Source organism: Meleagris gallopavo, chromosome 14 (assembly GCF_000146605.3).
Source record: "Meleagris gallopavo isolate NT-WF06-2002-E0010 breed Aviagen turkey brand Nicholas breeding stock chromosome 14, Turkey_5.1, whole genome shotgun sequence".
Taxonomy (NCBI): domain Eukaryota; kingdom Metazoa; phylum Chordata; class Aves; order Galliformes; family Phasianidae; genus Meleagris; species Meleagris gallopavo.
This window is the reverse complement of record NC_015024.2, coordinates 3,031,879-3,046,833: the sequence shown is the minus strand read 5'-3', so window position 1 is coordinate 3,046,833 and position 14,955 is coordinate 3,031,879. Positions and strand designations below refer to the sequence as shown.

Here is a 14,955-nt window from a genome sequence, read left to right as displayed (position 1 = left end):
AGTATTTGGGCATCATGGTCTGCAGCAAGGTACGCTAAGTGACTGCCTCCAGGCAGATCACATACATGCTGAAACATGCTTTAACTTTCAAGACAATTAGCCAACAGAGAATATCTGCATAACACTGTATTCTAATGTTGCCATGACTCTGCAGCAAATATGCTAATTGGATGAGAACACAACCTCACATGTAAAAATATCATTCAACAAGCATACAATACCAGCATTTGTTCTTACTATTTATTAATGTATATACACAATTAAAAAGTAGAAAAATTATCTTTGTGAAGAAATACAAACCTACTAATTTCATAGGTTTTCCCAGTTATATACATATTTTCATAAATTTCTGGTAAACATTTACTCTGAAAGTAGAACATTCCAAAAACTTGTAAAGGAACCTCCAATAGGATCTCTACTATATTCAGCTGAATATAGGTTATGTAAGTGTGGATCAGTCTGCTCTTCATCAACCCCATGCAGCACAGGGGTCCAAGAACATAGCAAAATAATCCACTGCTCCTTTTTTAAACGACCCACCTTTTAGTAAATACACATTGAAGCAAGACACATTTAAACCATATAGAAAAAAATCCCAAACAACCAAAAAAGAACTTATTACATTGACATAATAAATATGTAGCCATCCAGAAATGATATTTAAGAGTCTTTTAAAATATTGTTTCCTGTTAGATCTTTGAAATACTAGAATTTTGAAGAAGTTGCAGAAAAACGTCTCTTTCAAAGAAGAAACACGAAACATCAAGACTTATTGTTTTGTTTTCACTTTCCTTCTTGCATCCTTATGTTTCTTCCGGCATTCCTGAAAATATTTCAATTTTAACACAGCATTATCAGAAGTTGTCAGTTCACCCATTTATCTCAAACTGGTTTTCTCCATGCAGTTAAGTAACTGGCCCTGTGCCACACAGGCTTTCAATAATTTACCCAACTAGATACAACAACATGAAATTACAAACACAACCAGGTTAAAAAAACAATTTAGCTTCCTGATATGAAGAAGTTTAATGTCTTTCTGAAGTTCCCAAATTTGCTTTTACTGCAAATTAGGCAAATAAACAGCCCCATTCCGTTCTCATGCTGAGATTTCACCTATAGTTTTCAAAACACAGTTGTTTAAAATACTCACCTCAAGTAATAATCTGCGCCTGTCTTCCCAGCTATCTTTTTCTTCATTGAGGTTAACTGATCTACAAAATAACTTGGGTCCCTCTGCACAGAACAAATTGATATGGTTAAAGCCATTGGAATATGTTAACACTTCTTAAGTCTTATGCAAAATAGTGACAGTTAAAATCAGATCTGTCATCTTCGGCACAGATAACTCACAACCTGTAACTCCACAACACAGGTGACTAAAACAGGTTTTATTTGTTGCAGCTTTGCATGGTGGAAAAACAAAGGGCGCTGTAGCTTTCCTTACTATGCTGAAATATAAATTGCAGCAAACCAGCAATCCTTACATTAACAGCTCAGCACTGTGATTCTGTGTCTACCAAGAAAACTTATGCCTGCTATGAACTCAGAGCTTGATTTTAGCAAGTACTGTAAATCAGGTACATAGACCAGGTTACAATACAATAACTGCATTAGGTACACAGTAACGTTTGTATACTTTTCTTAAATCAATCTATCAACTTGTCTCAGAAAATGAACATTAAGATTGCCCTAATAATCAGTTGTATAAGATATCAGAAACAACTCCATTCTTTTTCTACCATGGAATTCATTACATTCACAAGAAAGAACACACCACATTATTTAGTACCAAGAACCATATGGGTGTACGTGCCTGAAAAGCATATTGAATATTCCTAGTAAGAACTGAAGCATGGAAAAAAAAGATCACATATATGCCTGAAAAGAACCAAATACCTAGCTAGTTTATCAAGTGATATTTGTAAGCTCTAAAAGACCAGCAAAATTTAGGCAGTGACCTAAAAATAAGAGTGCAAGGTAACAGCTGTAGTTTCTGTTGGGATGCACTGCTTCAACTCACACCACAGGAAATGACTGAAAGTTGTGATTTTTTTCCTCTTAACATCTCATCTGCATTTAAGTTAGAAACCATTAATTAATTAACTAGGCAATCTTTTTCCCCTCTTCAGTTGCAATAAAGAGATTAGAAGGGAGAGAAAAGGTGAATAAACTGTTTCACCTCTTAATCGTTCATCATCTTTGGAGAAGAAGAAAAACCTAACACTTCCTGATTGTGGTAAAGGGAGAAACCTAGAAAAAAACAAAGAAGTGTTAACACCACAGAATGTAGCCTCAAGTTCCATTAGCATACATTAAAGCTGCAATATTTCAGAGAAATAGCAGAACAACAGTGCTTCACAGTAACCAAATACAGCCTTCTGGATAGAAATATTTAAGAACACTTGACATTATTTGACTTGGCCAAAACCAGTACCCAGTTAAATACTCACGCAACCAACTAGAAACTCAATATTAACATTTAACTTCAAATCAAGTCTGATAGCAACATTTCTTAATATTGTGTTCTGTGCAGTAAAGAGTGCTTTCTCTTAAAAAATACTTTTCTTGGTTAAAGATGCACAGTGAAGGTGTTAGCTACCCATGTTTATACTTGCTGCTATCAAAATTCACCTAGCATCAACTTCTACCAAGAAGACAACAAATACAAAGAGAACTTGCATTTCTTTATCTCTTTCACTTTCTGTTGCCTCTGGTTCGTCATCATCCTCAGAGCTACTGTCCTGGAAACGTGGATCTTCTTGCCATTTGACTTTCATAGGTTTTATTGCTTCAAAAACATACGGCTCTGCAACAATAGCACAAGAATCAGATTACTCTTTTCCTTGCCTTGCCAGTAGACTTCTACTCAAGAGCAAAGTAGTTATATTGGAAAATAACAGACTTGAACAGTACAAAAACTCCCTTCATGTATTTTCTATGACCCTATGGGCAAGTATGAGTGTAGTTTGCTTTTTCACATGTTACAAATCCATCCTCAAAGCGTATCACTAGTATTAAATACTGCACAGGAAAAAAAACACAGAAGTTCCTTTGAAGCTCACTGTTAGTGTCCACAGTTCTGATCAAGTCATTCTGATAAAACAGTTAATATTGAGTTGGGAGTCATTCCACCTATTCAAATTTTTAGCCTGTAATAAATGGAACATAAACTTCCTTTCACTGTCTTAGAAAGGTTCTGTGTGACAAGACTCATTACTTTGCTATTTTCACATACATGCTCCTGCCCAAAAAATACACAGCCAGTTGCTAGCAGCTCAGTTTACATGTGACAACTGACACATGCACCTGAGCACTTACTAATCCCCTTAGCCAGAAGTTCTGAACTTAGAGGTACCCTCTACTTTTAGTACATAAGCACAGTATCTGTGCAGCCAGAAAAGAGAAGATAGTTCTTCCTTATACAGCCCCCCAGCAATATGAAGCCATTTCCAAACTCAGCAGTAGCTAGACTATAAAACAAACATTTTATTCCAGTGAAAACTCAGTAAGTTCTAATTTGGAAAAAGAGTATTTACGGGAAAGAGAGCAAGTTTAAATGACCCACAATACACTTATAATTTGTGCTGCAAAAACCATTCTATTCGTGTTCTCCCATCAAGGCTTTCACATGTCATACATGGTTTTTTTGAAGTCAGGTTGAACAAAAACAACAAAAATCACTGTAGCAACCAAGGTATGTGAAATGGAGAGAGACTTGTCTTTTTGTTTTGTGTCAACACAGTAGCTTGCACAGCAGCCCCACAGTACTAAATAGGATTTTTAATCAATACAAGCCAATAAACAGATAACACAAGATAGTGCTTAAAGTGATTCTCATTGCTAGGAAGCCTGTGAACTCCAGATGCTGCCTGTGGTCAACTACTTTCCTCTTTGCTCCAGTGAGCTCTTGTTGCTACACTGAAACCCATGTTACTGAACTAATAATACTTCTCAGGGCTGTGTTATTTTTTCCTGTTTCTGTTTCAGTTATCTCCACAGTACTACTCAGTAAGTGACTTGATTTCATTTTTTGATTTTATTACATAACGTTGATTTTCCTTAGATTAGGACTTCCGTTTTATTAACTAGATAATACATCAGTGATCATGTGTTACTGAGTTTCAATTTTTCTGAAATTACAATTAACCACATTTTAAAATGTTCATGGATCTCAGGGGCACAGTTAAGGACTTCTTCTGCTTGTAACAATCCCTTAATTAACACATTTATAAAATTTTGTTGGGTTATATGAAACCTGATTTGACTTATGTATCTCTCTTCCTGTTTATTAAAAAAAAAAAATAAGTTGACAAGAATTGTTTTCATTACTGTTCAAAGAATAACTACAGAATAGTTCCTTCTCACAAGGTTATCCCTTGACACCACCCCTTATAAAATTCCAGGGATGCAAATATGATTAACTGCAATTAAACCACAGAGATCTTAGTAAGAGAAGACCATAATGATTTTGCTCAGTTAAGTGATCTTATCTTCTGAAAACTCCCTGGTTTCTGACATTAAAATATGCTGTATAACTCCACAGTGTCTGGAATAATCAACTCATTAGAAATAGTACTCTTCCCATGTATGTTCTATGTATGTTACACTGTTACCTTCTTTTACATCAGATCGATCCTTGTCATCAAAGAAGGAAAATTTGAAATCACTAGAATCCTGAGCCGTGTTACTCTCAGCATCAGGCCCCAGATGGTCACGTGGAGTTGCTTCCTCTGCTTCATCTTTGTCCCAGGATATTCCTTCCTTTTTTTTTGATTTGTTCTTTGAAGACCCAAACAACTCTTTTAGATCAACGGCAATGTCACAGTATATTTCTTTAGACACTTCAGGCAGCTTCTCACTCTCTTCTTTCTTCTTCTTCCTTTTAGCCTTACTGAAATCAGAATAAGTTTAAAAAAAAAAAAAAAAAAAAAAAAAATAGAATAAATACCACAGTGCTTCTCCTCTTTCTTAGCAATTCCAGACTCTGGCAATAGGATATTCCAGGGTCTACAGGACATCATGGGCATCCCGTAGGTTCAGGCTTCTAATCCATTTATTTCTGCCTCACACAAGTTGCTACCCTTTGAAGGTAAGCACTGGGGAAGCGCCTCAGGTTTGACTCCATGAAAAGACAGCAGCAATTTTACTCTGTAATGAATGGCACTCTGAATCTCCTTTTAATACATGACAATACCTAATTTAAATATAACAATATTCAGGACATAGTTCTATTGCTGGAAAAAAAAAAACCTGTTAGGAACCAATGCTTTCTGTTCACAGATTCACAAATCCCAAAGCCCAGAACCTGAAACCTGTAGGTGAAAAAGGAGGACAGAAAATAGCACGTAAAAGATAGATAAAAAAAGACAATATATTAAGTTTCTACTGGTCATAATCTTTATCTTAGCAATATCAGGGAGAAGTTAAAAAAATAACAGAGCTGTCTGCATAGTACCAAAAAAAAAAAAAATCACCGTCACTTTTTGAAAGCCAGCCTTCAAGGGAAAGAAACATCACAGCAGTTACCAAACTGTAATAATACCTCTCTTTTTCTACAGCTTTTGGTTTCTTCTCAAAAACTGCATGATCTTGCCTCGTGGGATCATAGCGGAGGGCATTAATATCCCTATAAAGATAGAATGAAAACAACATAGAACAACCCATGTGACATAAATATCCAACTCAAAGTTACCCTAAAACTTTAAAATTTACTTCTTCACCAGAAAAGCTCAGGAACAATCAAGAAAAAATATACACAATTGGCTTTAGTCAAGTTTTTGTACTGAACATAAAATAGACTTCAAGTTGTGTGTCATAAACTTCTACTAACCATGCACATCTCCTAAAAGAAACAGGCATAGGTATATTGATAGATATTTATCTATAGATGAACCAGTATCAAATTTTACATGTTGACAAATAATCAGTCTGAGGGGAGGGGAAAAAATAAAGACTTTCAACTAAGATAATCAAAAGTTTAGACTGAGCCTAATACTAGTGTGGAAAGACTATGCTGCTTACAACACAGGTTGAGTGCCTCTAAATGGGTGTATACTGTATCATTAACTGAGTATTAGAGAAAAACAATTCCCAAAAGAGTTTCCTAAAATAATCTCTGGGGTTGTACAGGTATTTTCTCCTGTAACAATCAGAAATATCAACAGAATGAAACAGTATTACAGGACAACGACAAGGGAACTAGCACAATAGAAAGGTGTTAGAAAGAAAAAATGGTAACCCATCTCTGAGATCTGGGCTTGCAGGGAAAACTCCACAAGGGAAGGATCTCCAACCAAAGATCCTTACCAGTGGCAGTCAGCCCTTCAATGAGCTCTAAGAGAGGTGCAGCCAGGCCCCATCCCTTCCTGTCTAACAGCCAAATTCCCTTCACCTGTGCTCCCAGTGCTGACTGGGTCCTTTCCCCAGGTGCTCAATCAGTGGTTCAGGCTGACTCACAAGTCACCATACACCTCCTGTACTTAGTTTTTAGAAAATAAAACTTGCACAGTAGTCATACAAATAAATGTGACTGTGCAGCAGTGGAATGGTATTTAGCAGTTAGCAGCCAATTGATGCAACTCCAGTGACAACTGTCTGTAAAAGGTTCCTAATTGCACATTACTACTCTTAATATTGTTAACTTCTACCATTTCAGTCCATGGCTCTGTGCCATTTTACGTTAACACCTTGAAAGAAGGATATTTACCTTATTTCTCACATGCAGTCCAGAGAAAACAATAACCTTATTAACTCCTATGGAAGTAACAATCTAATTTACTGACTTGCTGCCTAGCTTACATGTTCTTTGTCAAGCTTGTTTATGCTTGCCCCTGTAGGGAACAGGCAAGGACTAATTAAGATATTAACTCTCAATCCCAACAATCCAATCATATAAAATTTACTGGAAGAACTTTAAGTACATACTTGAATTTCTTAGCATTTATGGCCATTTTAGTTGTTTTTGATTGTTCCAGGTCAATATTCAATAGACTTCCCAGTATTTGCAGATTTTTCTTTTTCTCTGCAGCAAACTCTTCTTCTTCCTCATCTGCCTCCATTGTATTGGTTTCTCCTAAATAAACAACAAATAAATAACATTCCCCCATTATGACCAGAGTAAGCCTGTAACACTTAATGTGTAACACTACTACCATAGTAGAGCTCATGCAAATAGGCAAGCCACTTTCCTAATTATAAAGCTAATTAGAGGCTTTCCTCCTTGTTATGCAGCTAGTCTGACTATAGATATTATGGACCCTATTTCATGTGGAAATCAGACAAGTTATAAAAAAGCAAACAGAGTAAATAATTATGCAAGTTTTGTTTGTTTGTCTTTGGCATTTTTCAGCTTTTCTGCCTTCTAATATATAAATATATAATGGCCTCAAGTTGTTCCAGGGGAGACCCAGGTTGGATGTCAGGGAAAATTTCTTCTCCCAGAGAATGCTCAGGCACTGGGAGGGCTGCTCAGGGAGGTGTTTGAGTCACCATCCTCAGAGGTGCTCAAGAAACATTAGATATTGTAGTAAGGAAAATGGTTTAGGAACCATATTTAAGGGAAATATCAGTGGTAGCAGGACAGTTGCACTGGGTGATCTTGGAGGTCTTCTCCAGCCTCGGGGATTCTGTGATTTTATTTAAAAGTTATCTTTCTAAGACTGCTAAACCAATGGAGTGCAAGCTGACTACAAAACAAAGAGCTGAAATGAATGTAAACATCAAGAAGATTGTATTAGTTAAGTCATCCCTTATCCTATGAAAAACATGGGTAAATGGTATCATCCTGAATTAAAAAGATCACTTCAAACATTGATTTATCAGCCAAGTTAATACCTTGGTTAGCTACTGAAGTGTGTTTGCAACATGTTTTTGAAAAAACACAGCTACCAAAATACAGTAAGTACAGCTAGGTTATTTTCTGAGAAATGACCAGAGAAGCAAAAATAGTTTGTCAGTTGCTTCAAGCATCCAAAATTAAGGCTCCATTATATAGCTCTATTACAATTATTGCCTCGGAAACAAGAAGAAGCTTACCTTCTTCTTCACTCTCACTTTCAAGGAATCGAGCGTCCATGCGAAATCTTTCATCTGTGCCAAAACGTGATTGCAAATTTAAGAGCTAAATAAAAAGAAATTCTATTAGGTGCTGGAGAAGAAATCACCAACATATAATAACTTCTTATTTCCACACTCTATTGCTACACACTAATAATCTTTAGCTTAATGCCTTTTTTGAATATGAACAATTTCTGAAAATGACAATGCCTGTGAACTCACACCCCCCCAACATGCATTATCTCCTCCATGGCTATTGTTCTCTCTGCAGGAGATAATCTCATGGTAACTTTGTCAAAATCATAGTGCACACACACACAAGGCTACATATTACATACTTCTGAAGTGGCATTATGGTGATTTATGAGAAAGTCATTAACAGCTTCACTCACTTTTTCACCAGCTTTGCCTTCAAACTGTGGTTTAATTTTGAATCTCTCATCATCTGTTTCATCTTGATCATCTTCGCTGCTTTCAAAGAGTCTTCTAGAAGATTTAGGATCATGTTCCTTCTTTGTTAAACAAGAAGAAAAATACAGGAAAGGAGCCATTTTTGAAAGTTTGAGAAAATAAGTCAGCTTTAACTTTTTTCATGTGCTTTCCAACATATCTGAGAAAATGCATTTCTAGAATGACCAATATTTACTGACCCATTCATTTCAAATCTTATGCCATATACACACCTTCTAAAGATTTTTACAGTTAAATGATCATTAACTTTAAGTAGAGGCAAAATATCCAGATAAAAAGTAACTCAGGTTTTACAATACGAGCTAGTCGTAAAAATCCAACTTCCTGATTTATAGAAGGGGAGATCAACATTAAAATATCAGTGTCTAAAACCCTTCTGAACAAGTCTCATTCACAGTATAAACTGCAGAACATAGTTTAAGTCAGTTGATAAATATGAACTGCAGAAAAGGTACGCACTCCACAACTTTAAAACACAATTTCTTTGGACTCAAACATCACTTTACAATCACCACTTTCCAAACATCACAAACAAGACTCTGAATTAATAAAGATTCTTTGTCCACTGTGTTGGAAAGAGCAACAAGCCTTCCCACAATACCGAAGCCCAAACCTTCCCTTCCTGTGACCAAAAGCAGAGAAATTCCAAACTAAATAATTATGCCTTGTAAACTAAAAAATTGTTTTTTTTTAAATCACAGTTAAAACATCTTGCATACAGATCATTATCTCCTTACAAATTCTCCAGCATCTCTAGCTTTCGCAGAGGAAGGACATACTCTTAGAAACTTGCTTCATGTTAGCTAGAATAGAATCACTCAAATTAATTGAAATATTTATTGTTTAAATTTTCCTTTCACTAAGCTATGAAAAATAGTCTTCAAAATAGAAGTTACATTTCCATCGATATGGAATAGCCTCAAAGAATACCAGAGTTCCTTCTAGCAACACTTACTATTCCATGCATATCTTCTGAACTCTCATCTTGCTTCAACGTTTCTTCCACTTCAGCTTCACTTTCCATATCTGAATTGAATATGATGTGTTTATGCTTGTTTGCTGGCTGGCTATCCTACATAATAAGATAGGCAGGTTAACAGTAAATGTTCAGCACAGTCACACAGAAGTATCTTGGACACATTTCTATGAGAGTAAAGGAAGAATCCAGCACTCCTTTTGCAATTCTAGAGCTATCCCAGGAATTAGGCATGCCACATTTTATACATACTGCAAAAACAAAAACTGAAATGTAATCAAGAATTACACAAGCTTGCAAAATATCTTGGATTTTATATATATATATAAAAATTATATATGCATATATTTAATTTTTCCCTTTTGTTTTACTGCCTGCTATTCAGATAAGATACGAGTGCAATTACCAAATTTGAAAGAGCTCCTTGAATGAGTTTCTTCTGTAATTGCCTTTCTTTCTGTCTCTCTTCCAGAGCTGCCAGCCTCTTCTGGTTATCCTGCAATTGTTTTTTTGTATCAGATTCCTTTGAAGCAGAACCTGGAAGTTCTTTATCATCCACAAGACTCATCTTCCTATTTGCACATTTCTTAATTTCACATTCTGAACTTGTGTTGCTTACATCTCTTTTCATTTTTTTTGAAAGCAGTTTTGGGCTTTTCAGTTGTCGTTTCACATGTTTCTGTGACATGGCAGCATTACTATCCATGTCACTGCTCTCACCTTCACCTTCATCGGTGCAAGGAACAACATCTCCATACTCTGAATTCTGCTCACCTTGCAGAGAATTTGTCTTCGTGTTCGTTCCTTGTAAACGTGGCCCACAAACATTCTTATCTGGTAAGGAAGCAGCATCTGACAACTCTTTGTGCCGTTCACAATGTATATTTTGATTCTTTTTAGTGCTGACTTCAAGAGAATAAAATGGATGGTTCTCAGATTGCCCTTCAGGTGACTTCTCCCCACAAAAAGGAAGAGAAGCTTCAAAACCTGAACTTCCTACAGATCTCTTTTTTAAATCAGTGCTATCCTTAGTTGACTCATTACAAAGGGATCCCATTCCTCTGAAGGGCTGGAATTTCAAACATGAATTACTTCGTCCTTTGGAGCTTTCCTCATCAGCATCCTCCTCCCCATCTAAAATGGCAGCAAGTATATCTTCAGGACAGATGCACTTTTTTATAACTGCAGGAGGAATTTTAGAATGTTCTGGCTTATGCACGACGTTGCCTTTAGCACTTTCTTTAATGCTGCACTGACTAGAACTCTGCGTACTACTGAATTCTTCCACTGATGTCTCAGATTTTTCAGCAGCCAAAGCTTTTAGGTCATCTAATGTAAGGTCTAGACGATAACAGTTTTGCATCATGGATTCATAATCAGAACTCATATCAGACTCTTCTTCCTCAGACTCTGAATAAGAGCTCTCACTATGACTTGCTTTTGCTGTACTGTTCCCTGCTGTACTCAACAAGGCAGAAATGCTAGGTTTTCTCATTTTCTCTTTGCTTTCAACATCATCTTCTCTTAAATTGTGAGTTTTCAGTGAGGAGTCATTTACCAAATCACATTCCTTACTAGATAACATTTGTTTATTTTCCACCTTCACCTGTTTAGCATTTTCCAAAACCGCAGTTTTTGTGCTACTCAGACCTGGGGCTTTACTCTCAGCAATAATCTCATCTGTATCCGCCGAGTCATAGCCATTGTCCCAGTCCATAGCCCCTCTCTCTTTACTGTTTCCTTTGACAACTTTCTTCACGCTGTCTCGATTGCCTAAGGACCAGTGAGTATTGTATTTTAACTCAAAATTATCTCCAACAATTTCCAGGTGGTCACTTTCAGTCTCAAAATTTTTGGTTTGCTCTTTTTCCATCTTCTTTATCATCATTGCTCTGATTTCCTCTTCGGAATCAATGTCACTGTCAGTAGCATGCATTCTGTTATTTGGAAACACAACTCTAGAAATGCTGTTTTTATCTAATAGTAAACTTTGCCCTGATGTATTACTATTAAGACTGCTTGGAGGTAATTCAGACTTCTCACTGGATTTGGTTTTTGATCTTTGATCTAGCTGTGATGAGCTTATGTTTCTCAAACGTGACCGACACCCAGAAGGGAGCACTTCCACTCCATTCACATCCTGACTGCCCAGTTGCCTCAGCTTTTTAGGTTGCTCTTTAGTCACAGGGAACTCCCCTTGTCGTTTCTTGCTTATGCTGTCATCTTTCTCTTCCAAATGCCAGGTAAGCTTGGATACAGGAACTACATGTGTCAAGTCTTCCTCCAGCTTTCTAAGGTTGTGGCAATATTTTGATGGGTCATACTTCACAATGTTCATATGAATTAAGGAATAAAAACAACACGATTCTTTCAGCAAGTAGAATTCCAATCTCTGCAAACTAAATTCTAAGGGCAAGGACGAGGAATGCTGTGACAGCATGCCATTAAACAAAGGACTTGCAGTCTAAGGAAGTTGTTTAAATCACAAAAAACTTATTATATTTACTTAAAGGACTCAATAAATCAAACATGCCATAGTAGTCAATAAGAAGACCATTTAACAAATATATATTTACCATTAGGATGAAAGAAAGAAGGGAAATGTGTCTATGTCCAACCAAAACAAAAAGGATATTTTATTTTTCTGTTGATTCCTAAGGTGAAGGATAGGTAGGACTCTGCCAAATTTACCCACAATCCAATTCTAAAAAAAAATGAAAAATTAGCATGAAAAAAAGTAAAGAAAATAATGCTTGAATAAAAGATTCATTACAAGAATGACAAGAACTTGTAAGGTATTTCCTCAGACAACTTTTTAAAAGATGACCACGTTTCACACATTTCTTTACCTACAGCATAAATGAACGCAATATGAATGTAATAAGTTTGTGCACAATTCTATTTCTTTGTTTTAATTCTCCAGACAGCTACCCCACCGTACCTTATGGTCTGGCACCTCTGTACCTGGTACTGCTCTCATATGAAAGTCTACAACACCAGCCTTTTTCAGTGATTCTAGAAGAACTGTTTCATCCTTTCTCCGTGGCTTTTCTTTCTGCAGCTTTGCTTCCTCTCGCTCCATGGCAAGCCTGTATCAAAAAGTACACAACATATGTAAAAAGATTTGCCTGTGTGTTAGATCATAACTGGAAGCAACCCTTCCCACAGAAGGAATTAACATAGTTCTGATTATAGCTAAGCTTTAAGGGAGTAAGTGGCAAAAAGACTGTGCTATAAAATATGCACCACCAGCCCACCAACGTCAATAAAAATTAGAAAGATTAGGAGCTTAGCAGATGCCTAAAGCACTGCCATAATATTAAAAGTTAAACAGAAAAAGGGTACATCAGTAAAAAATTTGTTGATTGATTTTTACCTGTGTAAAAAGCTTTCTTTGGCAAATTCAATTTGCAGTGTCCTCCCTCCCCATTTGGTTTTATTTAAAATTGATATGCCTTTAAAACAAGAAGACTAGAAATTAATATTTTCTACATTAAAAGATACACACTGAACTTAACAATGATCCCTTCTGTGCATGAAAAATCCAATATCCTACACTTAACAACATCTACATTCAAAATTATGGTTCTGACTTGGAAAGTTCTCATCAGGTCTGTATAGGTCATCTCAAATACAGATGTAAAAATTCAGGTACACATACTCTGAAGTGTTTATGCTGTCAGAGAAACTCTTTGGTAATTAACACTTTGTTTATTTTGAAAGATACAGTTAACGAGCACGGAAAACCAGGAGGAAAACAACTTGGAACTTAAGGAATCAAAGTAACAAGGGCTGGGCTAACTTTTAATTAATCTCAAAGAGCTTTCCAATTCCTAACAGAAATGCTTCCTAAATAAAACACCAAGTCACCAGTGCTTCTTCTTCAGGTATAGGTATCGCCATCTGGTATTTTGCTGCTACATATTATATGTAATTTCATAACTCCAAGTAATTTTGTAATTCAACTATTCTGGAATTTGTATAACTGTCAGAACACAAGAAGTTTACATGAATTTTCCTTCTGGGTTTCCTCCCATGGAAAGTCCCTTCTAATGTTTTATGGCTCTGAAGAAAGTGGCTGAAATGTTTCCTATGTCTTTTGAAGGAAGAGCAAGAATAAACTCATAAATCAGCTCTTCAGTTGCAAGGTAATTTTTTTCCACCTGCTTATTTCCACATACTGAAAACTCTGGCAAAATATCTTTCACAAAATCCGCAGCTTATGGCAAACGAAATGCATATGATAACAGAATAAAACTAGGTCCACCTTTACCATGTCCTGCCTAGACGTATCATGAATAATGCAACTTTGTTCAAGAACACGATTTATTAAAAATAAAAAATAACACATATAGACATATGTACATACTTACATTTTCTAAGATCTGACTCAGAACTGCTGACAGTGATGTAAGCAAAAGTTTTCGTAGGGTTCCCTGCTCAATGATAAATATTTAATTAATTTCTACATACTTTCAGTATTTCCCTTAAAGCTGAAAATTATGTTATTTCCTGAAAATAAAGTGCCTCTGGAGCAAAAATCTTATTTCACATATGAAAAACAATTCACTTTTAAAGAATGATGCAAAACTGTTACCCTGCTCATCTTTTCTGGTAATAATCTCTACATCCAAAACACGTCCAAACTTCCCAAATCTTTCTTGCAGTTCAGCCTTAGAAACTGTATGGCCAAGCCCTCCGACATACAGGCGTTTTGAAACTTTTTTCTTCTCCATATTGAAAGAGTCAAGCTGTCACATCTGTTTGCCTGTAAAAAGATAGTAGCAGATCACTAGTACTTAAATTTCAGGGATTAAGTCAATCACATCAAACATCAAATTATGAAGAAAAAAAAAAAACATTCCATCAAAAGTTCTCCACAAAGAACCTTGGAGAAGAATGCTATGGGGAAAAGCTATTAACCTGTTAAGAAACAGAGGAGCAGAAGGCGAGCAACTGAGAGCCTATGCAGAGCATGGGAGCGAGGTGTGCCACAGCTCTGACACTCAACACATCCCCTTCTGGCTTAACAAGTTCTCAATGGCAACAGCAGCAAAAACAGGGAAAGCCAAAGCGCAAGGTCGTGCCTCTTACTCCACAGCAGCCACCAGCGATCGCTCATTCTTCAGATATGGGAAAAAGAAACGTGAGTAAAGGAGGCCTTCCCTGGGATAAAGGGACTCAGCTGACGGCGCTAGGTCACAAGCACTGATAAGATCCCCCCTAGCCTTCTCTTCTCCAGGCTGACCAGCCCCAGGGCTCTCAGCTTTGCCTTATAAAGGAAACGCTAAACAAGAAGACGTGAAGAAAAAGAAACGCCACGGGGATTCGGGCGCCCGCAGCAGCACAGCGTGGAAGGCACGAGGCGTGCTCCGCACACCGCTCCGAACGGCCCCGCCGCCCCCAGCCGGCTCCGAACGGCACCTCGGCGCCGCCACGCGCTGCCGCGCTGC

General features: G+C 36.8%; 1 protein-coding gene across 2 annotated transcripts in view; it reads right to left on the bottom strand.

The window, feature by feature from the left end:
- Positions 1-226: 226 nt before the first annotated feature.
- Positions 227-14,955, bottom strand: part of NOL8 (nucleolar protein 8) — a 14,973-nt gene continuing 244 nt past the window's right edge. The window contains exons 1-17 of one of the 2 annotated variants that reach the window (XM_010718398.3): positions 14,426-14,918; positions 14,100-14,270; positions 13,876-13,938; positions 12,879-12,957; positions 12,444-12,591; positions 12,138-12,206; positions 9,909-11,834; positions 9,482-9,598; positions 8,448-8,567; positions 8,035-8,119; positions 6,925-7,072; positions 5,543-5,626; positions 4,614-4,891; positions 2,680-2,806; positions 2,180-2,250; positions 1,151-1,233; positions 227-823 (exon numbers count right to left, since the gene is read on the bottom strand). In XM_010718398.3, the coding sequence (XP_010716700.1) occupies positions 770-823; positions 1,151-1,233; positions 2,180-2,250; positions 2,680-2,806; positions 4,614-4,891; positions 5,543-5,626; positions 6,925-7,072; positions 8,035-8,119; positions 8,448-8,567; positions 9,482-9,598; positions 9,909-11,834; positions 12,138-12,206; positions 12,444-12,591; positions 12,879-12,957; positions 13,876-13,938; positions 14,100-14,238 (3,591 nt within the window). In that variant the 5' untranslated portion in view covers positions 14,239-14,270; positions 14,426-14,918 and the 3' untranslated portion in view covers positions 227-769. Of the gene's footprint in view, positions 824-1,150; positions 1,234-2,179; positions 2,251-2,679; positions 2,807-4,613; positions 4,892-5,542; positions 5,627-6,924; positions 7,073-8,034; positions 8,120-8,447; positions 8,568-9,481; positions 9,599-9,908; positions 11,835-12,137; positions 12,207-12,443; positions 12,592-12,878; positions 12,958-13,875; positions 13,939-14,099; positions 14,271-14,425; positions 14,919-14,955 lie in introns of those variants that run through there. The other variant, XM_010718396.3, reaches the window with a different exon arrangement.